The sequence below is a fragment of the Lutjanus erythropterus genome, chromosome 13 (assembly GCF_056507025.1).
Source record: "Lutjanus erythropterus isolate fLutEry1 chromosome 13, fLutEry1.hap2, whole genome shotgun sequence".
Taxonomy (NCBI): Eukaryota; Metazoa; Chordata; class Actinopteri; order Lutjaniformes; family Lutjanidae; genus Lutjanus; species Lutjanus erythropterus.
In genome coordinates, this window is record NC_139329.1 from 3,380,554 (window position 1) to 3,398,630 (window position 18,077).

Here is an 18,077-nt window from a genome sequence, read left to right on the forward strand (position 1 = left end):
TACGTCATTTTTGTCTTGTTATGTCTTTTTCATTATTTTTACCCTTGCATCTTTCACATCTTTTATGTCTTTTTTATTGTTATTCCTCTAACATTGTTTATGTCTTGTAACATCTTTTACGTTGTTTTCGTCCTGTTGTGTCTTTTACGTCATTTCCATTGTGTCATTTTTGTCTAGCTATGTCTTTTACATCATTTTCATCATTACATCTTTTACGCCTTGTTACATTTTGTTATTTTTTACGTTCTTTTTGTCATTATACCTTTTGCATCATTTTTGTCTTGTAACATCTTTTACATTGTTTTCGTCTTGTTGAGTCTTTTCCATCATTTTCATCTTCTTATGTCCTTTACATTGTTTCTTTGTCACAACTTGTTACATATTTTATGTCACTTTCGTTGTTGTGCCCTTCCCATCATTTATGTCTTCTAGCATCTTTTACATGGTTTTCATCTTGTTGCATCTTTTTCATCATTACGTCTTTTACATCTTGTTATGTTTTATTACATCTTTTACACGGGTTTCCTCGTTATTCCTTTCACATTGTTTTTGAATCATCTTTTCTCTGCGTTAATGTCCCATCCATTTAGTTTAACATCGGTCTTGATGTTGGAAGGTGGCATCCAGTGATTCAAAATCAAAATAATCAATAATTTACCTCAAATGTGTTCAAACTAAAGTAACGAGCCTGTTTTGAAAATGCAGGAAGTAGAAAGTACAGATAATTGTGTTCAAATGTAAGGAGTAAAAGTAAAAAATAACTACTGAAATAAAAGTACAGATACTACAGTATCTGTAGTATACTTTTTGGTGTAAAAGCTACATATTTTTACAGTTGGAGCATGTAAGAATCAATTTACACTGTGAAGAAATAGTTGAGACAACTCAACATTTCAAGGCAAGAAACTGCAATAGATTTCTGAGCAAAAGTTTAAAAAGTTCTGCTGACCTGTACTACAATAGTACAGTAACTATTTGTACTTAGTTATTTCACATCTCTGCCTTTTACTTCTTGCAGGATGTAGATGTTGATGAGAGCCAGTGTCATGAATTTTTTGTCTGTGAGGTTACTTTCTTTTACCTGAGATCAAATTTAACAAATAGCTTGTGTCTCTCTGTGTGTGTTTGTGTTGCTACAGGCTGCAAACAGCTACTTAAGGGACCAGTGGTTTCACTCCCTGCAGTGGAAGGTAAGGTTACTGTTTGTCTTTAACTATTAATTGATCTTTTTTCATGGGGTCCATGAAAGCATCACGTCAAGGCCTTCAACGCCTCTCAGCTTTCCTGTTCCTTATGTTTCAGACACTGAAGTTTATTCATCATGTGGAAACACCAAAAATAGTTTCTTGTTGTGTTAGAAATCTTCTCACAGTCTGATACACCATTTTATGGCACTTTGCAGACCTTTATGAGGATCAGACCTCTAAACCTGTCACTGTCAGAGCCCTGCTGTGCTCACAGAGCTAAATAAAGCTTTACAAGGAAGTGTGCCTGGGTTAGTTCACAATGATACAGCTCACAGATACTCTCTTTGGTGTCATTTTAATTGTTCATGTTTTTCTGTGTTTAATTTCCCTCATGCTCAACAGTGATTCTCAGAAAATAATTAAAATTAGTCACATAAGGAGCACTGCCGTTTTCAGTATGCAAAGGTGTCTTGATAGGTAGACATCACACTCTGATTCATTTCCTGTTTGTGTTTCCACTTGCACCATTCTGAATTCAAATTTTCCGTGCCAGCCAAGCATTTGAGAGATAGTGACATGAACCTGTCCAACAAAATTCACCTAGTAGTTCAGTTCTTACAATGATCTCAGAGGTGTTGATGTGCTGGTTTCACAGAAACTACAGCTACAGGAAATGAAATAATATTCCAAACGCTGCCACAGTCACGCGCTGTGTTTGTGTGTTGTGTTTGCTACAGAAAAAGATCTACAAGTACCGTAAGGTCCTGAACAACCCGAGTCGCTGGGACGTGGTGCTGAAGGAGATCAGAGCGCTGGTGGACATGGCTCTGACCTCGCCGCTGCAGGACGAGTCCATTCACCAGGCCCCCCTGCACATCATCTCCACCCTGCTGGCTGAGGTAGACACACACAGACACACACACAGACACACACACACACACCTGTGCACACACACACACACGCACACAAGCACACACACACGCGCACACACGCGCACACACACACAAGCACACACACAAACGCTAATCCTTGATCTTTTCTTGTTTTCTCTTTTTCATTCTTGTAATTATAACAATAACAAGCCTGTATGAGGTTATATTCAAATGATAATGTAAACCTGAAAATGAAAATACATACATACAGTAGCATTATAATTTTCCACATATGTACATGTTATATGAGTAAAAATGAAAATACAGTAATCCAATTTGAAATTTCATTTTCACATATTTGCATGTATGGAAAATAAAGACATTATGAAATAAAATATCAGTATATGGTGTACATTATATAAATGAACCAATAAAATGTGAACTAATTTGAGAAATCATTAAAAACAAATTCAATATTTCAGATATTATTTCTGGATTGTTTTTTCATAACATTCTAACTTTATTACATTTCTGTTTCAATTGATAAAATATTCCAACCCTGTTCTTTTATTTTAGAATGAAACAAACAAACAAACAAACAAACAATAATCATAATTTAAATTAAAAATTTTCCGAAGCGGTTAATGATTGGTGGCAACATCACTTAAAGGAAAAATGACACTTTGAAATTAAAACATAAAAACTTTATTTAATTAACTAATTAATACATTAAATAGTAATTCTAAGTTTTTCTGTGTTTCAGGCAATAATTCAATTTTGAAATAAAAATGTGACATGAAATAAAAGTGTTGTCATGTCATTATGATATAAAAGAGACTATTTGAAAAATGATAAAATAACTCCAGCAAAATAATTAATATCATAATAAAAAATATGAAATAAGCAGACCTGAATTTTATGAAATAATAATAGAAATAATGTAATATATATCAACTTAAAATAATTAACAATTATTTCATGACTGCTTTTTTATTCATTCAATACTGAACACTTTGGAGCTTCATATACTTGTAATTTACTCGAGTATTTAACCTCCATCATATTTCTACTCTACTACTAATCAGAAGCTATGGTATATACTAGGTCCTAGTTCTATAGTAGTGTTTGATGGACAGTCTGAACTGACAGAGCAGCTCATCAGGTTCTGCCAATACTATGAGGTAGCAAGAAGACAGCAAATAAGTTGTAACATCATTTCTAAGCTGGTATTGTAACATGTTTTTCATCAGAGGAGCCATAAAAGAATAAATAAAAAAAAAACTAGGAAAAACTAAATGTCTCATCTCTCTAACTGTCATTGTCCCATTGGGATTTGTCATCATGTTTGCTGTGATGCTGGTGTCATTTCCTCTGAGTATTCCAGGGAAGCTGTTTGGATAGTCCTGACGTGGCACTGACTCTGTAGTGACACACGGCCGCAGAAAGCAGGAAGCCAGCTGGCTCTCAACCGCGCCTTATTCTAATCCTAAACTAATAATCCTGATCTTAATCCTAAACACATGTTTTAATGTTAAGATAAACCCTTTCTTTATGTCTGTCTGTTCACACACAAGCACAATCATCCATTGAGTTCTTCCATAAACTCTTGTGTTTTTCTCTTCTCCTCCTCCTCAGAACTCTAATCTGAGCGCTCAGGATCATGAGAATATCATTGTGGTGAGTATAACTTCACCATTACTGTAAATTGGTATTTGATGTCAGGCTGAGGTTAATCATTAACACCTTTCAGTCCGGCCTCTCCTTGTTTTGGTCTGTGACACTAGACACGCCAGAATTCCTCAACTACGAGAACATTTTGACCTTTGATTTCCAAATACCAGACTAAGAGATTAATGCATTTATTCTGTGAGTTTATTGTTTTAAAAATGAAATAATTGTACATTTTGTAATTTTGTATTTATATATTTATCAATATGCAGCCATCATGTGTAGTAAACTGCAATGACTGCATTAATTCACGGCAGTATTTTTCTGTTTTCTGTAAATTGCTGTTTGTAATAAGTGAGGGTACCTTGTTTCAAAATGAGTGGTGAGACAACCGTGTTACAACCATCCCTGGTCTCCCCTACTTTATTTTAATTGTGTCTACTTAATGAATTAATTGTTTGTATTTTAATGTCGGGAAATTGGAAATCCACACGTGGAAAACCACATGTGAAATTTTATTGACAGAGACAGTGATAGTTTCTAAGCAACCAGGATGCATCTCCAACTGTGCAAACTGTAATGATATAACAGTGGCAATTTCTGTGGGGTCAGTATGACCACCCGTGGCTGAATTGGGTCAAAATGATCACATTTTATTTGCCTTTTGTGTTATATAAAAACATTTTAAATGAAAATACAGACACTTTCAGGAAAAGTCAGCTACCAGCAGCGTTGTGTTATTTTTAATTCAACAAAGTTATTGCACGGGTCAAAATGAGCCTTGGCTGTTTTAGTGTTAAACTGAAGAAAAATATTGATTGTCCTCGCTGATCTGCTCATGTTACACTTGTGTTCTTGTGTGTTTTTGATTGTTGCCGTCGATGCCCATATGGTGGTATCAGGGCAGAACAGAAGGGTTTGATGCTGAGAGAGGTTGTGATGTTTGTGTAGCTCACCTGTGGGCTGTTTTTACAAGGCTGCTGCACCTGACAGCCCAGATCTCTACTGCTGGCTCCCAGCCACAGTAAATAACAGATAGGATATGGAAATATTCATCTATCTCTCTATCTGTTTGTGTGTGTGTGTGTGTGTGTGTGTGTGTGTGTGTGTGTGTGTGTGTGTGTGTGTGTGTGTGTGTGTGTGCGCGTGTCTAGGCCATTGCTCCTCTTCTGGAAAATAACCACCCACCACCTGACCTGTGTGAGTTCTTCTGTAAGGTGAGGTCACATGCTGCAGTCATAACACTGAACATACGGTGGCTGTAGGAGAGACAAGTAGTTTGAAGCGTTTCAGATTGCTGCATGTTGACGGTTGTTTGTGTGTGTTGCAGCACTGTCGGGAGCGGCCGCGGTCGATGGTCGTAATTGAAGTGTTCACTCCTGTGGTCCAGAGAATCCTCAAACACAACATGGTGAGAACTGCTCTGTTCACCAGCTCAGGACTCAGCTAACAGTTAGCAATATGGCTAAAATATTCTGTCACTGTATATGGAATTTTATGTAATGTTAACAGTATATCACAAATTCAGTAAATAAAATTTGGAAGATTTTGAACTCCCATACGAACAAAAACAACTGCCTCACATGAGACAACACTTAAAGGGACAGTTATGCAAAAATAATGCATGGAAAGAAAACATGGAGGAGGAGAGTAAAACCTCCAACACTTTAAATTATTGTTCTTATTTGGGACCTTTATGTTTTTTTTATTTTGAAAGTATGTTTGTTTTAATGTTTTGAGTCTTTTGTTTTTAACTTAAAGGGACAGTTCACCCCAAAATAACACAAAAAAATAAAAAGTATTTATAAAAATATTTTAAAAAAAACAACAAAAACAAATACAATTAAAAAAATGTATAAAAGATTTTTTCCTCTTCTATTCAAACACCTAAATATTTTCGGTGTGAGTTGCAGAGTTTTGGAGATATTGGCCATAGAGATGTCTACAATGTAATGGGACTAAATTGCTCTCAGCTTGTGGTGCTCAAAGTGCAAAAAAATAAAGAATACTTTTGAAAAACTCAACAGCAATGTATCTTTCCAGAAATCATGACCCAAAAGTTTTTGATGGATAAATAATCCCACAGAACAGAGGAAAAAAAATATATTTTGATTTTGGGGTGAACTGTCCCTTTAAGTTAATTAAAAACAAACAAACAAACAAAAAAGAGCCAAAACAGTAGAACTAACATTCTTTCAAAGTGGAAACCTAAAGGTCCCAAATAAGAACAATAAAACGTGTCAGAGGTTTCACTCACACCCAGAGGTGCATCACTGCCAACATCTGTCCTCTGAGAACATGATGAGCAGTCCTGTCAAACAAAATCACTTTAATTCCCAGGTCAAACTGGATTTCTGAGATCATGCAATAATCACACCAGATCTCATGAGAGTAGCTCCCGCGGTGGGAACAATATTGCCAAATCTGTACTGGTGGATACATTATTACCACATGACGGTTCATACTGTCACATCGCCCAACCCCAGTGTCACTTCCTATTTAATACTGGTTCCACATGGCCCAGTTCCTCTTTTGCCTGTTTATTGCATGCAGTTTCATGGTTTTGATCATTTATGTGAAATTGCTTCATGTCATTTCTTGTAGAAGAGCTACTTTATCCAGTATATCCGAACCACTGATCCAAATAAAACATCCTCAATAAGAACTGCGTGTTGATTGACATGCTTTTGTCAACTTTGACAAAAAGTTTTCATTTTTTAGTTGTGTTGGGTTGTGCAACTGAAATACTTCTTCCATAAGTTTTTGATTGATAGTTTAAACAGAAAAACTAAACTAATATAAAACATTTATGGCTCTGTTCTACACAGAAGTTAATAAAATGAGAAACAGATCAATAAGAAAAGTTAAAAATGAAATAGATGGAGAAGTTATAAATTATTTTCAGGAGTGCTCTGGTGGCTGAGGGGACAAGCCATGAAACGCAACATATCTCTCATTTCTTGTCATATGTCTAATTTAAAAAAAAAAAAAAAGAGATGTTGTAGAAGCTCAGTTTGCATAAGGATCATTTTTGTCTGCATAAATATTTCACTCAACTTTTAAATGAGTTGCATTAATGTGTGCCGTTTAATGAAGAGACACAAGCAGAATACAAGCATTAGTTAAACTTCATACAGTGATCGTAACAGTTGCATCAGAGTTTGATAAACAGATCGTACTTTATTGATCCCAAACTGGGAAATTCTTGTGTTACATCAGCAAGTCATCAGACACAGTACATATATACACGTGAAGACCAAAAGAGAAAAGTAGATTGAAAAATAAAATATCAGAGAATATAGAAAATATATACAAAAATAAAGAGTACTAAAATGTAAAAATATGCAAGAGTAATATACAAGGATACACTACAACAAATATAAAATACAACTCGTGTATCAGAACACTGTACAAAAATATCAAAATTGCAGAAATAGAATAACAGTTATATACATAAGACAATGTTCTTTCCAAAGAAAGTTGTTTCTGTTGATGTGATCATGAAGTTCTGTCTTTTCTCTTTTGCAGTTTGGTTGTTTTTTTTTAAGCTCCTCACTTGTTTTTGTGTCTCTCTGTCAGGATTTTGGAAAGTGCCCTCGACTGCGTCTCTTCACTCAGGAGTACATCCTGGCTCTCAATGAGCTGAACGCCGGGATGGAGGTCGTCAAGAAGTTCGTACACAGGTGAGAACCTTTCACGCACATTCGCATGTGACAACATGTGACTTGTTAATGTCCAGTTATCAGTAGTGGAGGGTTTGGATTTTTGTGAATTTTGTTATATATATTTATAGATCTGTTTGATCAGTTTCATACCCAGACTTAATTGTTGAAAAAAAAAAAAACACTTAAAGGGACAGTTCACCCCAAAATCAAAGCCGTATATTTTTATAATGGCTTGTAGTGCTATTTATCCATCTAGATAGTTGATGTGAGTCGCAGAGTTTTGGAGATATTGTCCATAGAGATGTCTGCCTTCTCGCCAATCCACATACCTTGTTCTGAGTTTCACGTAGTAAATACTTTCTTTCTAGTAGACAAGAAAGTAGTAGTAGGAGTGTGGATTATCTGGAGGATCGGATCATGACTTTTGCTTTGAGCACCACAACCCAAGTCTCGTTTAGCCCATCTCTACAACATCTCTACAGCCGATATCTCCAAAACTCTGTAGCTCACACCAAACTATTCTAGATGGATAAACAGGACTACAGGCACGGGGGGAAAAATGTACTTTTGATTGGTGCACTGTCCCTTTAAAACAGCCTGAGAGCTGATAGTGAGCTATGACAGAAGCTGAGCCTTCAGCAGACAGGTGAGACTGGATCGTGGTATCTAACCTGCGCCATGTGTGTTGCAGCATGCATGGGCCAACAGGGCAGTGCCCTCACCCACGGGTCCTGCCAAACCTGGTGGCAGTGTGTCTCGCCGCCATCTATTCCTGTTATGAGGAGTTCATCAACAGGTCAGTGATCCACATACACACACTTTCTTTCCAGAAATCATGACCCAGTTGCTCAAAATAATCCACAGACTTTGTTGTGAACAGTTTCACGTAGGAACTATTTTCTGTCTTCAGTACAGTTTTGCAGAAATACTTTGGAATCTACTTTCTTTTCTACTAGAAAGAAAGTAATTCCTATGTGAAACTGCTGATGACATGGTTTGTGGATTATCTGGAGGAAATGAGTCATGATTTTTGGAAACAAACTGGTTTTGAATTTTTCCAATGTATTTTTATGATGTTTTAAGCACCACAAGCAGAGTGTCTTGTAGTTCAGACATCTTTACATCTTGAACAGATGACTCAGTCCTGGCATGATGGGAAATGAGGACCATCACTACAATATTTTAGTGCAAATCCTCGTTTAGATCCGCCCCTGTTTACCCCGCATTATGCCGTTACACAAGCTAATACAAACTCAACTCTTCCTGTTTCACTGTCAAATTAAAAGCTCTTCAAAGCGTTTCACTGGACAGTCCAAGTTCATCATTAGATCTTGAGAAACTTTTCATTACACTCAGCTAATTTGATTATTGATGTGAAGAACTTTGATAATTGAATGAAACATTTTATGTAAGTTTTACATTCATGGTTTGTTGTGTCTTTTATCACTTTCTAAATTTAGATGTATTGACTTATTTTTGTAAGTTTTGGGTCTCGAGCTGGAAAAGTTTTGGAGCTGCTTCATAAGAGAGGCATTGATTCAATGGCTGTCTTATTAGACTACAATATTTGTAGCACGCTGTACCTCATAATAAAGTTTTAAAAAAAGCAAATGCTAAGAGCTAGAAGTGCATAATTAGTTGAGCCTATACTGTAAGTTTGCCCCAGAAAAAAATGGATGTTTGCTGGTCTGCTTGCTTTGTATGGTCTTAGAAAACACATTGTGCCATTTCCTTTTATTTCCTGATGTGAGACAGAAGCTTTAGGACGTTCTTTAAGGCTGATCGTTCCACACAGTACCTGTTTATTCAGCTGTTCTGGTAGACGGCTCATTCGTTTGTTTACCTCTGTTCATGATTTCATTGATTAGACAAACGCATGATTGGTAATTTCCCACATCTTGCACGGCTGCTGACAGTACGGTATCTGATCTGCTTTCCCGGTAACATCTGCAAATTAATGTTTGTACTGTTTCCTTCATATTAGATCACATTATGCCATTTATAGCCTAAACTCATTTGCAGTGTCCCCACATGTTTCTTAAAGAAATAAACCTCTACAGGGGAATAAAGAGACAGAGGCAGTGAGACAGGCAGCCACTTCAGTCCAGAGTGTGTATTTCGCGTCCTGCCTGAGGTTCCCCGAGTCGGGGGGGGGGGGGGCAACTCACTTCAACCATACATCGTATATTAAAAAGGATTTCTGCCCAGCCATTCACTCATATTGGCAAGAGGTGATATGAGTGACACAGAAACCTTTTGGAGACAGATTTCATCATTTTTTCTCTACAGTCTATTTGTGCCATACAGCTGCTCATCTGTTGATGCAAGACAACTAACTGTTGAAGATATCATTAGCAGCCAGCAAGAAGGCTCTAACCTGAGAGTGTTCACAGGCTGAACCTGTAGAGGTTGACAATATAACTATATCATGATAACAGTCTTACGTGTCCTGGGGTTAAAGGCTGAAGTACAGTATTATATCCACATTACTGCAGGTTATTGCTCAAAAATCTCATTTTGTTAGTATTTTGTCATCCTCACAATATTGTCCCAATATCAATATGTATTGATATGGAAGTATTTGTTCAAAAATATATTTAATTTAGTCTGTATTGCCTAGTTTGTATACTTTTGAGTAGATTAATCTACAGCAATGCATAAGAATCTATAAGATCATATGAGAATTTGCACCATGTCACTTAAGAGAAAATGTGTATATTGAGATATATATCATATATTGCCTGATAGCCATACTGTCTCACCCTGTGTACCTCCAACAATCTAGACAGACATGTTTCAAATATGGAATGATCGACCTTTTCTCTAAATCTACGGGTTAATAAATTCTTGCAGTACTGGGAAAACAGGATTGTGTTTTTTATCTGTTACTGTATGAACTGATATTTCTATCAGTATAACATTTTTATGAATGGATGCAACTGTTTTTATCACTATATTTTGATGTATTAGAGGTGTAATGATTAAAAAATTAATCGATTAAATTCATTACATACTATTTTGATAATCGATTAATTGTTTTGAGTAATTAAAAAAAATACAAATTCTCTGATTTTGGCTTCTAAAATGTAACTATTTTCTGGTTTCTTTAGTTCTCTTTTGACAGTAAACTGAATATCATTTGAGGACGTCATCTTGGGCTTTGGAAAACAGTGATCAACATTTTTCACATTTTTTTGCTACTTTATGGACCAAACCACTAATTGATTAATAATTAAGAAAATAACAGACAGATTAATTGATAAAGAAGCATTCTCTATGGCGTCTACAGAACATTATATTTTACATATGTCACGGTACATAAGAGAAAATAAAACTGCAATCTTCCAATGCCAAAAGAAAATCCCACCTCACGCGTCTCTAATTAGCCTCATTCCAGTGATTGACTGTGAAATGATCTTGTTTATTTCTAGTCTGTTCCATAGGGGCTTTTTGTTGACTGTAGATGTATTGCATGGTCTATCCTAACTAATTAGCGTCATCTCCTCAGCCTCCTTTGCCCCACAGTGGAACATTCTTAGCCAAATTTTCCAAAACTCTACACACACAAAGGAGCCATCACTATGGTAGCCATCTCTCCTGGCTCTTACTATATCACACCTGTCTTTTCTTCTCTTTTTGTTACTACTGTTATTTTTCTTCGCTGACATTACTGCTGTACTTTGACACTTAAAAGGGCAGTTCACCTCAAACATCAAAAATACATCTTTTGGAGATATCGGTTGTAGGGATGCCCAGAATAATGGGACTAGATGGCACTAAGCTTGTAACGCTTAAAGCACCAAAATATAAATTTGAAAAACTCAGCGTCTCTTTTCAGAAATCATGTCCTGATTGGGTGTAGTTTAGTAGAAAGAGAATAGTTCCTACATTAAACCCACACTGGATTATCTTGGGTTATGATTTATTTTTGTTTTTGGGGTGAACTGTCCCTTTAATGTCCATGGACTGACTATTTTCGCATGTGGTCCAATCACCTTTCCTGCTCTCTGCTCTCCCTGCAGTCGGGACAACTCTCCCAGCCTAAAGGAGATCAGAAACGGCTGCCAGCAGCAGAACGACCGCAAACCCCCGATGCCGCTCCGCCTCCTGCGCCCCGAGCCTCCCACGCCGCCTCCCGCCACCCTCCTCCCCCTCTCCTCCAACCCCAGTCCTCCTCAGCCGCCTCCCCCGGCCCCGTCAAACCCCGCCCCGTCCATTCCCATCTCCTCCCCGACGCCCTCCCTGCCCCTCTCCCCTCCTCCCTCAGTCGTCAACTCCAGCGAGATCCTCGTGGAGCTGGAGCGAAACAACAACTCGGCCAACGCCAAGCGGAAGGGCGGGCCGTCGGGGGGCGACAGCGAGCCCAACCTCATCGACTGTCTGCTGGTCAGCCCTGCCGTCAACACTCTGTCCATCCAGCTGCCGGCGCAGGCTGACCGAGTGCTGGGCTGCTTCGCCCTCATCCTCAAGATGCTGTGAGTTCACATAGATGTGACAGTCACACACGTTCATACTGGTTCACACAAGAAGATCAATATCAGTTTTAACTCCAGGTTCTGGAGCTTGACCAATCCTGGATTTTGGGGCTGATAATAGAGAGTAAAAAACATTCCAATATAAATGTATCTGATAGTCTTTATTTATACATATAAAATCCAAAATTACATCTGGACATGGAAACAGTTATTTACAGCTATTTTTTTTAATAATTTTAGATTGCTGTTAATTAAAAAAAACACAAATAGGACAAGTTGAATTAAGAAAAATCACAAAATAAAATGCTATGCTTTATAAAAAAAAGATAAGATAAAACTTTGTTCTCACAACAGACAAATTAACACGTTACAGCAGCTCAGAAAGTACAGAAAGAAAAGATCAACTAAAAAAATAAAAGAATAAAAACATACACATACATACACTATATACACACCTTTAACTTATAGACAGGTGGAAAAAATGTACGACTATTTGGACGGACATATGGATATATATGGATGACTCTGCAGGAAAATTGCACACTTTGTAAATGCGCACATGGTGTGTAGCAGTGTATTAAGATAAAAATACAAATAATATTGCCTTTAGAAGGGATATTTGCTCTGAGACATAGAGATTTGAACATAAATAAATACATAACAATCTGCATTATGCGTTATGTTGACAACATGACGCTGATACAGATATAGACTGATACAGTACAGTACTGATACAGCCCATATCAAGCTGACCGATATATCAGTCTACAGAGTTACATATGAGACAGTATGCCAGAAAAGATTTTTACCTTTTACATAATGATCATAATAATAATGATAATCTAATAATAAATATCTTTCATACAAAACATTCGGCTCAAATGCTTTACACATTATATAAAAAAGGAATAAAAATGGGAAATACAGTAAGAATACACATGCATTTATACACACACACACACACACACACACGCAAATAAAAAAAAATCACATTTGAAAGCATGATTAAAAATCCAAGGCATTAGGGTAGGTTAAAAAGATGTGTCTTTAAGTGCTGTTTAAAGATCTCAGTGGTTTCATGTGGTTAATGTTATGAAATGATGACAGTTTGGTCAGGTTAGGTTTAAGAAAAGATCATGGTGCGAGTTAAGATAAGTAGGGTGCATTGCATCATGTGGCGTCATGTTGCATCACGTCGTGCCGCCTTACGTTAGATGTTATATAATAATATGTAACATAAAACTTTAGATAATGTTGACTTTTGGTTTCACACGGGACACAACCTGCAGCCTCCTGGGTGAATTAATTCTTTCTTTTTTTTTTCTTTTTCCTTTTTTTTTTTTTTTTAAGAAAAAACGTCCAAAGATTTCAGCTTCTCATATGGGAATATTTTCTGTTTCTTTACTCCTCTCTGACAGTAAACTGAATGTCTTTGGGTTGTGAATAAAACAAGACATTTGAGGACGTCACCTCGGGCTTTGGGAAACACTGATCAACATTTTTCACAGTTTTCTGACATTTTATGTAACAAAATCTGAATCAGCTAATGGAGAAAATGATCGACAGATTAATCAATAATGAAAATGATGGTTAGCTGCAGCCCTGCATCCAGACCTACTGTATTTGTGACATGTGGACAGATATCTAGTGCTGCTTGTAATAAAAAGCAGTTTCATAAAGCCTCAGCAAACATCAGTGTCTTGATGAAGCCACTTTAAAAGCCAATTTCATATTGTAGAAATTACATGTCAACAACCCAGGAAGTGTCCTAGTTAGTAAATGTGACATTATGTGAAGAAGTGATCAAAAGGCCCTGCCTGAATCAATGTATGAGCTTCAGTGCTGATTACATACTGTGAAAGTAGAGCAGCAGTTGTGTGTGTGTGTGTGTGTGTGTGTGTGTGTGTGTGTGTGTGTGTGTGTGTGTGTGTGTGTGTGGTAACCATAAGTGCAGTAACCAAACAGGATGGCCTAAAAAGCGAGTATCTGTGCGTTTGTAGCGTTTGTAACAAAGCCAGTGTTACTTAACTCCCAGTAATGTGATGCTGCTCTAGTTTCTGTTAAATCAGCTGTGCGTCATGTCAGCGCTGCTCAAGTTTCAGCTGCCCCTCCGTCTTTTTTGTTCTTCGGCCTCAGTCATCCAGACTACACCCTCCTCTCAACTCTGTGACACTGACCCTCGCCATCTCTGTCTCTTTTCCTTTTCTTTTGACGGCTGTCTGTCTCTGTCAGGTCGGACTACGATGACTGGAGACCTGCTCTGGCCAGTCTGCTGCAGCCCATCCCCTTCCCTAAAGAGTGAGTATTCACACATACAGTTCATACCTTTATTCTTTTATTTATCTTGTGATCTCAGATATAAGCCACTTTGACACTCCTGCCACACTGCAGGGGTTTCAAACTCAATTTCATCCCGGGCCACATCAGTGCTACAATTTACCTACGTGTGATCATTAGGGTTGAGCGAATGCTCGACTAAAACGAGTATCCGGTACGGATGATGTGGTTTTATGAGCATCATCAGAGTAAAATGTGTCAATGTTTTCGTGATGAAGGAAAATCCTAAAGCGTGTGCAAAATAATTGTCTTGAATTAACTTTGGCACTGGATGTCTGAATTATGTTTGTACAACTGCAAAACTAGAACAACAGTCTGTGTGGTTTTTTTTTCGTTTTGTACAAATATCACACTGCAACTACTTCAAAATTTATAGTTTATAGTTTATACATGTTTACTGTACTAAATCATAAAATTACCATGATATGTCATCAGAGATCAACAACACTGACAACAAAATCCTTTAAATTTTTTATTCCGGGCCGGAATAACTGTTTTTGTATGTCTGTTTCATGTTGATTAGAGTTCACATTAATGCTGAATGTTCACCGAAAGAGTAAGTGTCTGTTTATGAGTCAGAAAAAATCATTTGTAATCTTGTAGAAGGCGTAGATGTTTTTAATGTTTAAATTGATCAAAATGTTAATGGAGTTTGGCAGGCAGTGAGTCCAGAGTCAGAGCAGCTGATCAACTTACAGTGTAGAACTCGATGTTGCAATTATCCGACTTGCTATCTTGACCACTGTGCTCATTTTTGCATGTGCAATTGCGACATATTTCTCCTTTAAAGAACCTTTGACTTGATTGTGTCAGCCTCACTTCTGAAACCAAACCGGCAGCGCTCAGTCAGTGATGCCGGCGTTCCAGGCCTCAGCTGGCCTTTTCATTTTCCTGTGAACATGCAATAGTTTCATTGAGTTACACAGTGTCGACACAGCCTGCGCAGTGAAAGCAGCACATTAGCAAAACAGCAGGAGCAGCTTCACTCCTCCACCTGTGTCAACAAAGAATGTGTGAGGGTAGAGCTGCAATAATTAATTGCATAATCAATTATTTAGTTAATCAACAACTATTATAATAATTGATTAATCAGTTTGAGTAATTTTTTAAAGAAAATTTTTTTTAATTGTAGTTTTGTAAATGTTTTTATTTGTTATTTTCTGGTTTCTGTCTGGTTTCTGAGGACATCAGCAGCAGCATTTATGTTTTTGCCATTTTATGGCAAGATTCTGACAGGATTGATTAGCTAATTAATTTTTAATCTCATCAATAAAAAGAATGGTTAGTTGCAGCCATAATTAAGGGACACACCATTGAGTGAGGGTCACCTGTGTACCAGCAGTGTCCAGAACCCTTCAGACAATCACACATGTAAAATGCATGAACACCGAAAGTGCAAAGAAAATGTTCATGTCATTGAATGAAGTTGTAATAGTAGTCGTAAAAGTAGTACCAGCAGTGGTTGGTGGTAGCAGCAACAATATATTACAGAGTAATGTGTTACTGCACAACACTGCTGAATTCTTATTTTTGTACTTTGTTTTGTTCTTTTGTCTATTTGTGCATTTACATTTCTGTTTTCCTATTTTTTGTATATTACATTATTGTATCTTCTTTTTTTTCCCTTTTTTGTAGTTTTTTTTCTAAATATAGTTCTAGTTATTACTTTATCTCTTTATTTAACTTTACTATTTTTTATTTTCTGTCTCTTTTTCTTTGTGCGTGGTGATCTATATATTTTTCTTTATTTTTTTGCAACAATAAATAATTGATCACACACACACACAAATCCACTGCTTTTCAGGTTGTACAGGTTAACGTTAGGTTCTCTAAACTACATGACATTTGGACTGCTGACCATTTGCAGCAGCGCCACCAATGGAGCCATACTTTACTAGGAACAATTTGGTATTCAGTGTTAATATAAGAAGTGAATGATTTTTTTGCAAAAAACAGACAACAAAAAAGAAGAAGAATGTGCTGGTGGCTGATGTCAGTTGCAGTGATGCCAGAAACAGAGCAGCCATAACCATAATCATCATCATACACTGTAACCATCAGCATGGGCCCAGTGTGCCACACCACCCTCCCTCCTGTCTCCCTCCGTCCCTCTTCCACTTTCTCACATCGCCGTCTCAGGGGAGGTGCAGACATGTTTCTTGGAGGGTCCTGCTGGGGCCTGGCCATTGACGTGAATGAGGAACCTCACCACGCCTCCTGGGGGTGGTGACCTGGAGGGGCGGCTGTTCTCTCCCCGGAGAGCCCGCTTTAATTGGCTATAAGCAGCCCCAAGACTTATTTATAATTGGGTGGCTCGTCCAGAGCATCATTAGCGTCAACTGGCGGACGGCTTGTTGTTTCTCCAACACTGACGCGCACCTGTTGCTCACCTGCGCCACTGTTGCCTGGTCGATGGCTTCAGGCGTCATTAGGAAAAGGCAACAATACTCCCCTGCAGCACCCTGTAGTTAAGGATATAATGAGTCACATCAACGCACTCACAAATTTAGACAAAGACAAACACACTGACGTGCTCAGATGAATTCACGCACACACATGCAGAAAACAACTGTATCGAACAAATGCGTTCTGTACATTTGTAAACTGAACGCAACACAGGAAGATCCTCCTCACACCTTCATCACAGAGGTGCCACTTCTTACAACAGCGTTAAAGGACTAATGCAGAGGATTTAGTGACATCTAGTGGTGAGCTTGCAGGTTGCAAACTCCTCGATTCACTCTCTCCTTCCAAGCAGAAAAACCTAGACTAACAATTCAGCAAGCGGGTAACATAATGTGACTGTGAATTTGCCAACAACATGAAATAAAAGCTTTGCAGATTTGCAAATCTGCAGATTTTTTGGGGGTGAAAAATAACTGAAAGAACAAACATAAAGTACCTCCATGCTGTCCATCTGGTGTAATCCTGGTTTCCTAACTTGTGCACACACCGTCACACCAAACACACATAGTTCAGAGGGTGTGCTCCAAGCTAAGGCTCTACAGTGAAGATTCAGGCTAAAAACTTGGTGTAAATGACATCTTTCAAGTCAACTTGGCAATGCACTATTCCAAGCTGACTACTCCTTTAACCTTCTTGCCACTGTTTTTTATGAATTTTGTGTAAACTCCTGGATGTTTTTTGTAAAAAAGGGGATTCTGAAGTTTCCAGAGATACCAAAACTGGCAGGTTGAGCTGACTGTAGTGATAAACAAGACATTTGCAACTGTGTAAACTCAAATTAAACAGCAGCTAACCACAGCTAACCTCTTACAACTGCTACTGAAACATAATTGTAATGATTCCCCACAGGGATCATTATAATGACATCTAAAGTAACAAACAGTCCCTTCAAGTTCACATGCTCATATCCTGTGCACACGTGCCGAAAATGAGCTCCTCATTTCCCTCTGAAACTCACCTGAGCATGTTGACTACATCCACAAATACAAAGTAACACTGTACCACTGTGTCATCAGCTCATTGTCACCGCTGGAGGCCACACAGAGGAGAACTCCAACCAAAACATGTTAGGAAAAGCGTGCATTGAATGAACATTTCCCAACAGAGATATGTTTGCTTTGTCATATTTCTCAGCTCCAAGTATTTATATCTGACGTCTCTCATTGTCTTCTTTCTCTCCAGGGCCCTCGCACACGCCAAATTCACAAAGTAAGCACCTCAGACATCATAAATCGTTCTTTATAGATTGAGTTAGAGTCCACTTTGAAAACAATCTGACATTTGTGTCTTTGTTTCTCTCTCTAAATAGGGAACTGAAATATGTTATTCAGAGGTTTGCGGAGGACCCGAGGCAGGAGGTGAGTGTGTGTTTCTGCATGTTTACAGCTGCTTTAACTTTGTAACAGT

At 37.8% G+C, this 18,077-nt stretch overlaps 1 protein-coding gene across 2 annotated transcripts in view; it reads left to right on the top strand.

Moving 5' to 3' along the window:
• Window positions 1-18,077, top strand: part of cmip (c-Maf inducing protein) — a 66,134-nt gene that overhangs the window by 36,912 nt on the left and 11,145 nt on the right. For both annotated transcript variants that reach the window (XM_084733431.1, XM_084733432.1), the window contains 11 exons: window positions 1,140-1,190; window positions 1,925-2,086; window positions 3,695-3,736; window positions 4,882-4,944; window positions 5,058-5,138; window positions 7,307-7,410; window positions 8,084-8,188; window positions 11,415-11,867; window positions 14,100-14,165; window positions 17,853-17,879; window positions 17,980-18,028. In XM_084733431.1, coding sequence (XP_084589557.1) covers window positions 1,140-1,190; window positions 1,925-2,086; window positions 3,695-3,736; window positions 4,882-4,944; window positions 5,058-5,138; window positions 7,307-7,410; window positions 8,084-8,188; window positions 11,415-11,867; window positions 14,100-14,165; window positions 17,853-17,879; window positions 17,980-18,028 — 1,203 coding nt within the window. The remainder of the gene's footprint in view (window positions 1-1,139; window positions 1,191-1,924; window positions 2,087-3,694; window positions 3,737-4,881; window positions 4,945-5,057; window positions 5,139-7,306; window positions 7,411-8,083; window positions 8,189-11,414; window positions 11,868-14,099; window positions 14,166-17,852; window positions 17,880-17,979; window positions 18,029-18,077) is intronic.